The sequence below is a fragment of the Caloenas nicobarica genome, chromosome 8, assembly GCF_036013445.1.
Source record: "Caloenas nicobarica isolate bCalNic1 chromosome 8, bCalNic1.hap1, whole genome shotgun sequence".
Lineage (NCBI taxonomy): Eukaryota > Metazoa > Chordata > Aves > Columbiformes > Columbidae > Caloenas > Caloenas nicobarica.
Genome location: NC_088252.1, coordinates 10,554,938 through 10,566,741, shown reverse-complemented (window position 1 = coordinate 10,566,741; position 11,804 = coordinate 10,554,938). Strand labels below are relative to the sequence as shown.

Here is an 11,804-nt window from a genome sequence, read left to right as displayed (position 1 = left end):
ATCAGACCTTTCCCCAGCTCCATCTCCACCACAGCACCCACAGGATGAAGACCCCACCAAAGCACGTTTGCCCTTCTGAAAGGCAGCATTGCTCACTAGTTCAAACTAAGGAGCTTTTTCTATTTTAAAAGACCTTTTCTATCATGTCAAAGGCACAAATGACTTTTTCTTCTTTACCCTAAAATCCATCTAAATTTACAGGAGTCTTTCATTATGACTTAAGGTCACTAGCCAAGAAAGGGTGTCTCCAGCTTCGATTTAAGATATTGTTTTGATCCACTAGGCCTGGAAGGTCAGGTCAAGCTACGTTTTATAGATAACCTCAATCTCATAAGGGCTCCCTTTCTTACAGTCATCAAGTGCCTTTATTACAAACATAATTATTACTTAGTAAAAAGATGCTATTATTTATGGATATGCAATAATGCATATCAAACAACTGCAGGAAAGTAGCTGGGAGTTTTTATTCACACTTGGGAAGCTGGACCACCCCTCTGACTGCTCTATGTAACAACTCAATAACATTTCCTCCCGTCAGGAGGAACCAGCTACTGCCTAAGCAAAGTCACACTGAAATCTGTTCTTAAAACAGGGCTGACATCTCTAAACAGCTGTGCCCCATAAGTCTGTCTTATAAAGTCACCGATACATTATGATTATTTTAGGATGAAGTATTTGCGCATCTCAATTATTTGAGAATGAGCTTCCTACCAGCTGAAAATGAGAAGCTTGTGATAATATTTTTTTAAGTGCCACATGCCTGTACGGTAACAGGAGACTCGCTGTCCCCCAGTTCCCCAAGGGCAGCTCATTTGTCATGTTTTATCCTCTCCACCGCTCTCCCCTGGTCCCTGGTGTGACTCACCGACCTACTATTCCTTCCCTGACACTCCCAGGCTCAACCGGCCCAGAATATTTCTTGCTAACAACAGTGATACTATTGCACAAAAGGCTTAGCTAAGGAGCAGCCTCAGTTGCCCAAGTGCGTTCCTTGCAATTAAAATTTCAAAATAGGGAACTACAATTCGGGTGCCACACAGACCTCACCCGGCTCCTCACCCCGCGCGCACTCCTGCTTCCCTAATGGTGTGAATAATTCCCTTGCGGACTCAAACAGCAATAGCCTGAGGGTTTCCTCACGGCTGCCTTTGAATGTACGGCCTGAAATCTGGTGGCACGACTCCTGTACCCCTGCAGCGGCGCAGCCGAGGCAAGAGGTGCAGCGCTTGAAGAGGAGAGGGGCTGGCTGTAGGCAAGCAGAGCCAGGGGCAGGACCGGCACGGGACCTTGCAGGGCATCCTTACCAGGACCGTGTGCATCCCCGTGTAGAGCCTGCTCAGACACACCAGCGTGGAAAACACAAGAGCTGCTGCCAGGCCTAGTTCGAACGGATACTGCGAAAAGGGGAAAAAAACAAAACGAAACACATTATACCCTTACCCACTTTAACATCAGTATATGTCTGGAATAAAACATCCCAGTATCTAGATTGACATAAGGATCTTGTGCTGCGAAGTGGTTCCTGAGCTGTGCTTTCCCAAAGAGATTAATGTGACCCAAGACAAGATCTCACATCGGCCAAGGTGCAATCCTGCTGGAAGGTCTTTTCTTTATCCGTGGCGCCCGCTTTTTCAAAGGTCTAGCCTTAGTGTGGGCAAACTTGGGAAATAAAGGGTATTTGCACAGCTTTTCCCCACAACATCCACCTGCAAAATCCATGTTAAAAAAGGCAGAGCACATTGTACACGCGATGCCAGAGGTTGAACTGCAGCCTCAGCTCACCCAAGGGAAAGGCAGAGCCTGACCAGAAGTGTGGTCAATAGCCCTCGAGCAGCGGGCTGGGAGGGGAAAATCAATGTCTGGGCTGAAACCACAGTCCAGCTATTAGAGCCGTCAGAACCGCTCTTCCCTATGACACTTGAGGTTTAATCGTCTTCTTATGAAGCTGGTTTTGCTTAATTCCTTCTCTGGGTTGCCTATGAACACGGAAAGAAGTGTTGAAAGAAAACAACATTTAAAAAGGAAAAAAAAACACCCCACACATTTGGTAAAGAATAAGCTTAACATATGAGCCCTTAATGCACTCATTCAAATCCTAAAGTCAAGTGTGCTGGTGGGCTGCTTTCTGGCCATAAAGGAGATTTTTCTGAAAAAAAAATAAACCAACCCAAAATATAAATAAATGAAATTAGTTCACCCGATTTGACACCAAGTCTCCATCTGCTGCCGAGAGGCTGATGACTGACCATAGGTCAGCGCAAAAATGCTTCTGTGGAGATTTTAAGCATAGCAAGTTGTATCTAACTCTTTCACCTGACGCACCCTAGCTCCCAAAACAGAAAGCTCAGACCCACTGCAGATGTCACTTCCAGCCCACAAAATGCTGTTTCTTCTACAATTCTCTAAGCCTTTGGAGGATTTATGCCCACTTGCTTCTCCCCTCAGCAGGCAGCCTGGGACCCAGTCCAGATCAGTAATTGATAACTAGGGCAGTTTTAGAAGACAGCAGCATAATGTACCGGTAGCTTTTCCCTTCTTCGTAGAGGCAATTAAACCATTTAATTATTTTATAGCAGCTTTATTGTTTCACGCCATTTTCCAAGAAGTATGAGACAGCCCGTGAGGAGCTGTGTGTCCCGCTGGTGGCTTATTGATGGAGAAGGAGGAGAAAGTGCTGCTGAGCAGGTCTTTTGGGCAGATGTGACACATGGGACAGATCTGGCCTTCCAGGCCTGACAAATATCCCATCTCATGGCTCCTCCTGCCCGTCCCCATCCCATTGCCAAGCTGCTTCCACCAGTTACTGTACAATTGCCAGGCTGGGACCAGACAAGTCTGGCAGTCAAATTAATTCTGAGATCTTGGTGTAATTCAAAGATCCCCATTGCCACGAGTTACAGCCCCAGGACACAGCACCTTTCATCAAACGGGTGGCCACCTTTTGTCCCTGCACACAGGCTGGCACCACGGGGAGGACACCCAGGGACACTGCGGCAGCGAGACCCCATGGCCGTACTGCGAGGCCTCTTGGTTACACGGGTTTCTCTTGGAAATACACTTGAGAAGGCTGAGAAACACGCTTAAATACAATGCAGCCGGGAAGTTGTTATTGCTAGAGTACAGGAAACACATGTTTGGATTCAGAAAACAAAATGAAAACAATCATCATGGAGAAATGAGTTTCCAGGAAATAAACCTTTTAGAAAGATAAAAGGCTGAAGGTTTGGGGAAAATAATTATGAAATCTCCCCAAGTAGCCTAAAATTTCAGTGCAGTGAAACTGCTGTTACTTGTCTGACAGACTCTCAAAACAGGGAAAAAATACACATCTGTGAAAATAAATACAGAGCTCCTCTGGAAGTGGCGACAGCTCTAGATTTGTTGGTTTTCTGGAGGTTGCTGGAAGCAAAAACATGTGCCTTTTTTTTTTTTTCTTTGTACCCCCTACCTTGTACTGGTTCACAGTTGCAATGAGGAAGGAGAAGGAGATGGCAGTAGCTGCCATGGCATGGGTGGAAGGCATCCCGTACTCTGCATCTGTCCTCATTTCCAGCTTGACGACAGGTGGCGAGAGGGGCCGAGGCCACTTCAGGATGTCCTTAGAGACCTGGCCTATGTACATCACAATCTGGGGAGAGGAAAGGCCACAGGGCTGTCAGTCAGCATGCGCAATCATCACTCAGCCCACACGAGAACAACCTCTATTTCTGCACTTCTTCCTGCAAAATCCACCACCCTAAGTGCAGAATGTATCCCCTGAATTATTAAAGGGTTTTCCATTATCCCGGTCAGTGAAAGAAGTGGTGGTTTTACTGCACTGTGTCGTAACCTGATCAGAAGCGGGACCAAAAGGAGGGTTCACTGGCAAGATGCATCAATACAGGATGGCGTGAGAGGGACAGCTGGCTCCCACCCTATGCTAGAGGCAAGAGGCAAAGCCGGCCAGCATCCCCGAGAGGTGCAGCCCATCCAGCAGTGCCCAGGGAAGCCGCTGTGCTGACATCCTCTGCTCCTCAGCACCCTCTTCACAAAGACAACAGGCTCTCAGCATCCACAGTGAGAAGGATGTGAACAAAAATCACTCAGGCTGTCCCTGAAGGATGTATTGGGTTCCCATCGCCTCCCTTTGGATAGTGCAGGCAGACATAAGCAAAACAAGCTCTACAAAACAAAGCAAAGCAAGCTCTACAAAAGAAAGCAAGCAAACCTTCTTTCTTTTCTTTTTTAAATACAAAAATCAGGTTAACTGACATCTGCCATGAAAGCTCAGTTGCTGTGCGAGACGGCTCACTGTTCTGCTTCTCACACTTCCACCACAAAATAGAGTCTTAAAATAACATCCTTCCCATGCTGGTGTTAGCCATATGCCAGGACAGCAACATGATAATCTGCCGCCACATTTGTCACCAGCCACATTGCATCCCTCTCTCTCCCACCAGCCATTTAAAAAATCACTTCATATTAAAAGAAAGATGCCAGGATTCACAAATCAGGACCAGGTAAAAGCCAAAAGATCACATTCCTTCATGCCCCCTCTCTACAGCAAAGCACATGCCATGGGGAGTGCTGGGCTTCCAGCCAGCACCAGAGCCTGGAAAAGCAACTGCTGCTGCCTTTGCATCCTTTATCCCCTGTCACATGAATCACATTACCGCCTTATTATGGGCACCACCTGCGGCACGCCTGGCTGCTCCCAGTTCCCCTGATAGCCAGGGCATAGGGCAGCCAGCACATACCCTGCCCTGTGCACAGCAAACAAAAGCTCAAGGAACAAGTGTCTTAAAGAAACCGCCACATGGGTTTATTCGGTTAATGCCACCGGTTTCCAAGCGGACGTAGGCACATCTTTGGAAGTTAATTAAATTCCAAGATTGAAAGCAGAGCTACTCTCTCTGACAGGGCATAAACCATAGAGGCCACTATTTGTGATACCATCGGAGAAGCAAGGTAGGATGAGCCAGTATATCAGCAGTCCTCTACAATAATGACTTCCACTTGTAGAAGTATTATTAGCACTCGTACGTAAGAGTATTACAGAACAGGAAATGAGTCATCTTTGACATGAAGGTTGTGCCAGGACTTCTCTGATGGTGAAAAACAGGCTGAGTGTTGGAGGTGGTATGGGTAAGCAAAAATACCAGGCATCCTCACACCACCTTCCTTGCTTGCATTCCAGATTAAATTCTGACCCTTCTGTTTTTAAAAACCACACATTGTATGGACTTGTACAGCAATGAGAGGTGAGACAACCTCCATAAAATATAAAGAGGAGTACAGAATACGTTCAGCCTAAGCATGGATCTCTGAAGCACCAGACCTTTGCCTTTAGCTTATCTGGGTAGCATGCACAGGGTTTTGCAGGCAATGTCCCACATTATTTGGCAGGAACAGCAGTTGTGGGTGTAGTAAGACATCCCCCATCACCTGAATGGCAGGCTTCCCCTACAAGGTGAAAGATGAGAAGTGCACCATTGCTAGAAGCTGCCCAGCAAAGGTGTTGCTCTGGTTCGATGCCTCCCCACATGCTGCTGACAGCAGCTGGAGGAGCACAGGACTCCCAGCACGGCAAAGCAGGCAGCCCGGTGCTCCTGCCAGACCTGGCTGTGGCTGGCAGAGGGGTCCCCTCCCCGCGGACATGGCCCCAGGGCACGGAGCAGGGCAGGCAGAGCTCCAGCTGGGGGCTGCGCATCCCTCCCCAGCCCCGAGCATCAGCCAGTCCTGCCGAGGACCGTCACACAGCAGGTGACAGAGGGCCATGCCCCTGCCAGCATGTTAGGCACAGACTCACAGAGCTCAGCCACAAATAGCAATAAAACATCAAACCAAAACCAACCAACACACACGTGGGAGACCACCATGGATGCAGTCACAACATGACAAGTGTTGCACAGAAACACACGTAGAGAATTACATTTATTGCAGGATATATCTGAACTGCACTCTACTGAGGCTCTCCTCTTCTGAGGATAGTAGGTATCTGCCTTGGTTAAGTGGCATACTCTCTCTCAAGCCACATTTCATTATTTCCTGGCCTTATTTCCCTGTCATGTTGCATTTACACTCTAACAGTTCTGGGAAAGAAAGCAAGTAGTCTGAAAGTCTTGGCCTATTATCAGCTTTTTTCAACCCAGCAGATGAGAAAACCACTGTAACAAACATCGTGAACCATAAAAGCACTAGAAAGAAGGGAGACAGAGAGATGAGATGGGGGGACAGGCTAAAGATCAACACTGAGCTAAGCCTCACCTACAATTGAATTACCTATTTGTGCAGTGCCAAAAATCTTTGATGGCCCTGGAAATAAATTTAGAATGGGCAGAAATTATCCCCAGTCCAGACCAGCAAACAAAGTGGGATTGCTTAGATTGCAAAGCCAAGATCACAGGACTGGGTGATTTTGCTGTGATTTTCAGCCTGTCCTGGGTAAGCCAAACAGCACATTCACAATAACTCTGGACAAACAGGGAAGGGTAGTTTAAGGTTTGACCCAGAAGCGCATCACCCTGTAGCCCCCAATCAGCAGCAAGTTGATGCATTTCAAGTTTAAGGAAGGGTGATCCCCTGGGCTTCACACAGCTCCCCTTTGTGCATGAGGACTGGGAAGATTTTGGGAGGAAGGAGGGGCTAGGCTCAAGCCATACTAATTGAAGATTTAAATAAAACTCATTCCAAAAGTCTTTATGTGTTTGTGGACTTTTCCACCTGATGGGTGTCCAGGGCCAGATCTGAATGTTGGAGAGAAAAGGGACCAACAGACCCTCGAACACTGAGCAGACACAGTTTGCAGTCGTGTAGGAACGACAAAGAAGAGAAACCTTGAAGCAAATAATTTCTTCATGCTTTATTGTTCTGTTTGCTTCTTCCCTAGGTGAAGTGCTATGTTATGGCTCTCAATGCTATTCTTCTGCGTTTATCTCTAGCACAGGCTCTCTTCCATTCCATTTGAGTGATGCAGATCAACCAAATTTTCTGCAGTTCTGGTGGAAAACAGTTTGCAGATATCTTCAGCATAAATAATTTTAATTTGCACATTAATAAGTACCTCTGCCTCTGCACGAGGAATTTATTTTAACCTGGAGACTTTTCCATTACTGAAGCAGCAAAGACAAAGCTGTGACGGATCATGCAGGACACAATTAGCTGGAGGAGACAACTACACAGAAATGCATGCAAATTTAGTTGATATTTCACAAAAAGTTGGTGGGACGGGCATGGCTAATTCCCTTTATTCTGAAAGCTGATGGCAGCAGCTCTAACTACGACGAATCTCGGACTGTTCAAACTTTCCAAAACGAAGCTTCACTGTTTCACACCTGAGTTACAAAGACGTGTTGGTAAAATGGAGGCTGCTCAGGCTGTCATGGAGGGGAGCTGGAAGTTCAAGAGTGAGAAAGGGAAAAGCACCAGAGGTCAGCACCGCAGCCTTCCTGGGTCACTGGACACCCACAAGCGGGACCCAAACCTGGGCAGAAGCAAAGTGATGCTCTTGGTCATCAGATGGGTCTGTACAGGGAGCCCCTGCCATGCTGTCCCCCAGGAGCGCCCTGTTAGGGGAGGCTCCACCTTTGTATTTGCAAGTCCTACAAGCTACAGTTGTGGCAAATGCCATAATTTGAGTCCTTACTAAAGAAATTATGGCAAAAGCAAGGTGGACCATAGCACAGGAGTAGAGATGTAGTGGAGGGCTCACTAGCAACAAGCATAACACTAGTACACGCATAACACAGGGAAATGCTGCTTTCCCTTCTGTGTTGAGGTGTGCACACACACACAAGGAAAAGTTGCTCACATGCTGCTGCCATGGTGGGGACCCTCAAGAGGTTACATCAGCTCCCTAATATTTGCAGCATTACTTGACAGTGTCATGGCAGCACCAGCTGGAGAGATGGGAAATAAAACACGCGGCCCCAACCCCTTCTTCCAAAGCCCACGGACATGGCCCATCGCTGCAGGGCTGTCCCCTGCCAGCCCTCCCTGCCCCAGCAGCTCCTGGCTGTGCTGCTGTGGGCTGCACAGCTCCCGTGTCCCTGCCACAGCTCTGCCTCTGCGAAACACAAACCAGGAGCTTCATTTATGCGGCTGAACCCGTGAGCTGCATTTGTAGGCAGAGAAGAGCCCAGGGCTAGGTGAGGCAGGCTTGTCCTCCCGAGGGCTTCTGCCCTGCAAGGGAATATATCCCCCATGTCTTGTTCTGCTCCATGGTGAAGCAGTAAGCAGCCAGGCTTACTGATCCACGATTGAAATCCAGGGTATGGCTACTCTGATCCGAGCTGATCCAGCCTCTCCCGTGCCGGCGCTGCCGGGTGCTGCCGCCCCAGCTGGGCACGCCACGCGGCACGGACTGCGCCGGAGCTGCCGTCCCCCCCCGCCTTCATAACCTGAGCACGTGGGCCAAGGCAGCCACCCTGACACACAAGGCGCTGTTCTAGCCCCCGGTCCGCAACGCCATTATTCAGTTTGTGAATTTTGAATTTCCAGTGCTATGCGGATGACTCTGAGGTCTTTAGAATTAAATCCTTACAACAAATGCAAGAAGCATCTGAACATTACTTCTGTAAAGACTTCTTACCTGTGGTACAGTTGTACACACTTGTTCCCTTCTCAAAGGGTTTTTCTGTACTGCTGCAAGCAACTTAAAAACAAGACTTCCCTCAAACTCTGGTGCACACCCATACTACTGGGGCAGCCTGGGCTGTGTGAGGGCAATAACAGTTCTTCACAGCCTTTCCTTCAGGTGAAGGCAAACCTTTATTGCCACTATGGGTCAACAGCATTACATTTTACCACATGAATGCAATTAGCAGTTGCTATAGCAGCACAATAGCCTATTTCAGAGTGTTTCCTCTGAGTCATAGATATGATCCATCTCCAAAAATACATCCTCACCTGGGGCACTGGGGTAAACAAGATGAATCTGTCCTTGCGTTTTAACAGATCTTGCTTTAGTGAACACTGACGAATCAAACTCAAGGCAGTGGAATCCACATAGGTCCAGGTGCCAACATTTTTGTCCCAACATCTGCAGGGGCTCCCTCTGAAGTGAGGAGCTGTTTCCATCCCTGTGGGCATCGGAGTCCCATAAAGCGCTGTGGCTCCCTGACATTTGCAGAACTCCAGTATTGCTTCAATAATTTAAGAAGTGGTTTTGCTCACCTGCAGGTGTTGCCTGGCATTTAAATGGTTTTTCCTCCACTGCTCTTGCGGTCACTGCAAGCAGCACGTGCATGGCAGGAAACAAAAGAGAGGTTTACCACCACGGTGCAGATGTGTGTGAAGGCACATGGAAAAACACAGCTGAGCCAGCTCCGTATGCAGAGGCACAGCACCAGTGCCTCAAGGCGCAGTTTCCACTTCGGAAAGTTTACACGGCAGCTGCCCAGACCCCGGACCTGGCAGGTTTTAGGAAACAGGCCCCGTGCTACAGGTGTGCTGTGTGTGACACGTCCTCCTCACAGCCGGTCACCTGTCCTCTGCCACAGCCTCTGCACGGGGACAGACACCCCACCAACCCACAGGCCGTTGGGAGGAACAATTCTTTTTGCACTCTGTAATATTTCAGCTAACAAAGGTGAACCAGACCATATTTATTTTCAACTTCTGATTTTGGAGCTCTCCCATCAGTACTATTGATCTATTAAAAGGACAAGATGAAATTCTAGAGAAGACGTGGGGCCAAGTAGCATTGGCAACTTCTTCCCTGAGACTTGTGCTGTGGCAGCCTGACTTTGAATCTGCTGTTTTGGCTCCAAAACAGAGACTCTATAACCTGCCTCTAGAAACCTTACCCTGCAATAGTATGTGTCATCTTCCCAGAAAAGAAATTTACAGCTTGAAAATGGTGTTGCTTTGGTTTTTATCATAACCACTGTGTGCTGATAGGAGTGACAGAGCACATCAGGAACGCTGGAAAGAGGCGGAAAAAAAAACCCAAAAAGAATGCACTATTAATAAACTGGCATTTGCAGAAGATTAGTCAAGCAGAAGCAAAGGCTGTATCCTGAAAGTGCCAGCTATTTTTCTTGGTTGTCAAGGCAGGTGTGACTTTGATTCACCATAAAGAAATTAAACCAAGCATCCAGTCTGCACTGTTCACAGCTTCTATTCTCAGCATCCCTCAACCGAGGCCTAAGTGAATAGATAAACACTGCAACAGATAATAGCTGCGCCTGTGCCCCTCAAGCATCACTTGGTTCACAGTGAAAGAGGAATAGAGCAAGGAAGAGTATGCTCCTCTAGAGATGCTTCTCCTACCCTCAAGGCAGTGCCAAGAACTAAGGTTTGTCGTCAGGGAAATAACCATGAAAGTCACGGAGCAGCACTACTGGCCTTTCTGCCGCAGGGGCAGCCCAGGTGGAGGAAGCCCCGCAGAACTCCAGGCACCTCTACCCGGCCTCCGATCGCATCCTGCTCCCCATCACCACCCCAAACCACACAACTGCTCCCCACATGCAGAGACAACAACAGTGACCACGAGGCTGGGCACCTCCTCAACGCACACGCGCCTTAGCGAGAGGGTGGCTGGCTCGGGGAGCTCGAGGATCTGCCATCTCCAACGTGGTTATTTTTTTCCAGAAAATACACCAATCTTGCGTTAGCTGCACGAGAACTTCACAACACGTTTGCCAAGGATTTGGTCAGGTGCAAGGTGACGGTCAAGGTTGCACTGAGCTGGTGGGATGCTCGATCACTCATTCAAGTTTTCTCGGCCACGATGTGGGCAGCACATCCAGGAGGTAGGTCTGCAGCCCACCGCAAGCAGCGCCACACTCAGCAGTCCCGTGCGTGTCATGGCAAGGGGCAGCAGAGCACGGGAGGAGGGAAGAGACAGCACAGACAGCTTCTTAAAATATATATCTATACATACAGGAGGGAGGACTTTGGCTTTCTCAAGGCAGAAAACCAAAACCAGAACAAGAAGATCAGGAGAGCCTTGTGCCTCCAGAGATACAACCGACCAACATCCTGGGACTTCCACTCTGTCTTTAAAAGAAGTCTTCAGCCAAATGTATAAGATATCTTACTATCTTGCCACAGGTTTAAATAAGAGAAATCTGGGGCCACAGTCTCCTGGTAGCAGGAAAAACTACTGCCATATTCATCTGGTTTATCATCTAACACCTAAAATTGGGAAGCAATTACCTCTTGTAGTTCTAGTGATATACAAAAGGCTTCCAATTTAAACTTCACTTTAAATTATTGTGACTGAAATTTAGCAGTCTTGAACTGACATCAGATACACAGTGTTTATCTTAATACAGTGTCTCAGTTATGAAAGCTTCACTGGCACTTTTTCTTCAAGAGTAGAGCACAGCTACCAGCACATACAAAATTCTCTTTCAGTAAACACTTTATCATCTTGCACATGGCTTTTTTTTTAATGGACAATTTATTTTTGTATTCTGACATTTTGTAGTTACTTACATATCTGAATACAGTCTTATATGTTCTTATGCAGTGTAATATATGGCACTTTGAAGAGTTTGACTTTCTACTGACAATGTTTATCAGCTGTTCCAAGCTTGTTTTGGCAAAATGTAGCAAGAGCACAAAAACGTTTTCATGAAATGTTGCAAAAGCACAAAAACTACCAAACACATAAGAAACAACAAACCCACAGTTTGCTGCAGCATGTGTTTTTAAAGCAGCAGCCAGGGATTCAATTGCCACAAGTAACATCAGCAGCATCATGGCTGTGGGTAAATTCCTGCTGGTTATTAAACTCCTGGTTACTCTGAGAGCCAGAGTTCACCATTCCCAAGTAACTGACTGCTGAAAGCGTTTGAAAAAACTGTTCCTCTGAAAGG

General features: G+C 47.4%; 1 protein-coding gene across 2 annotated transcripts in view; it reads right to left on the bottom strand.

Moving 5' to 3' along the window:
* SGPP2 (sphingosine-1-phosphate phosphatase 2) overlaps positions 1-11,804 on the bottom strand; it is a 37,188-nt gene that overhangs the window by 7,802 nt on the left and 17,582 nt on the right. For both annotated transcript variants that reach the window (XM_065640115.1, XM_065640116.1), the window contains exons 3-4: positions 3,449-3,628; positions 1,305-1,394 (exon numbers count right to left, since the gene is read on the bottom strand). In XM_065640115.1, coding sequence (XP_065496187.1) covers positions 1,305-1,394; positions 3,449-3,628 — 270 coding nt within the window. The remainder of the gene's footprint in view (positions 1-1,304; positions 1,395-3,448; positions 3,629-11,804) is intronic.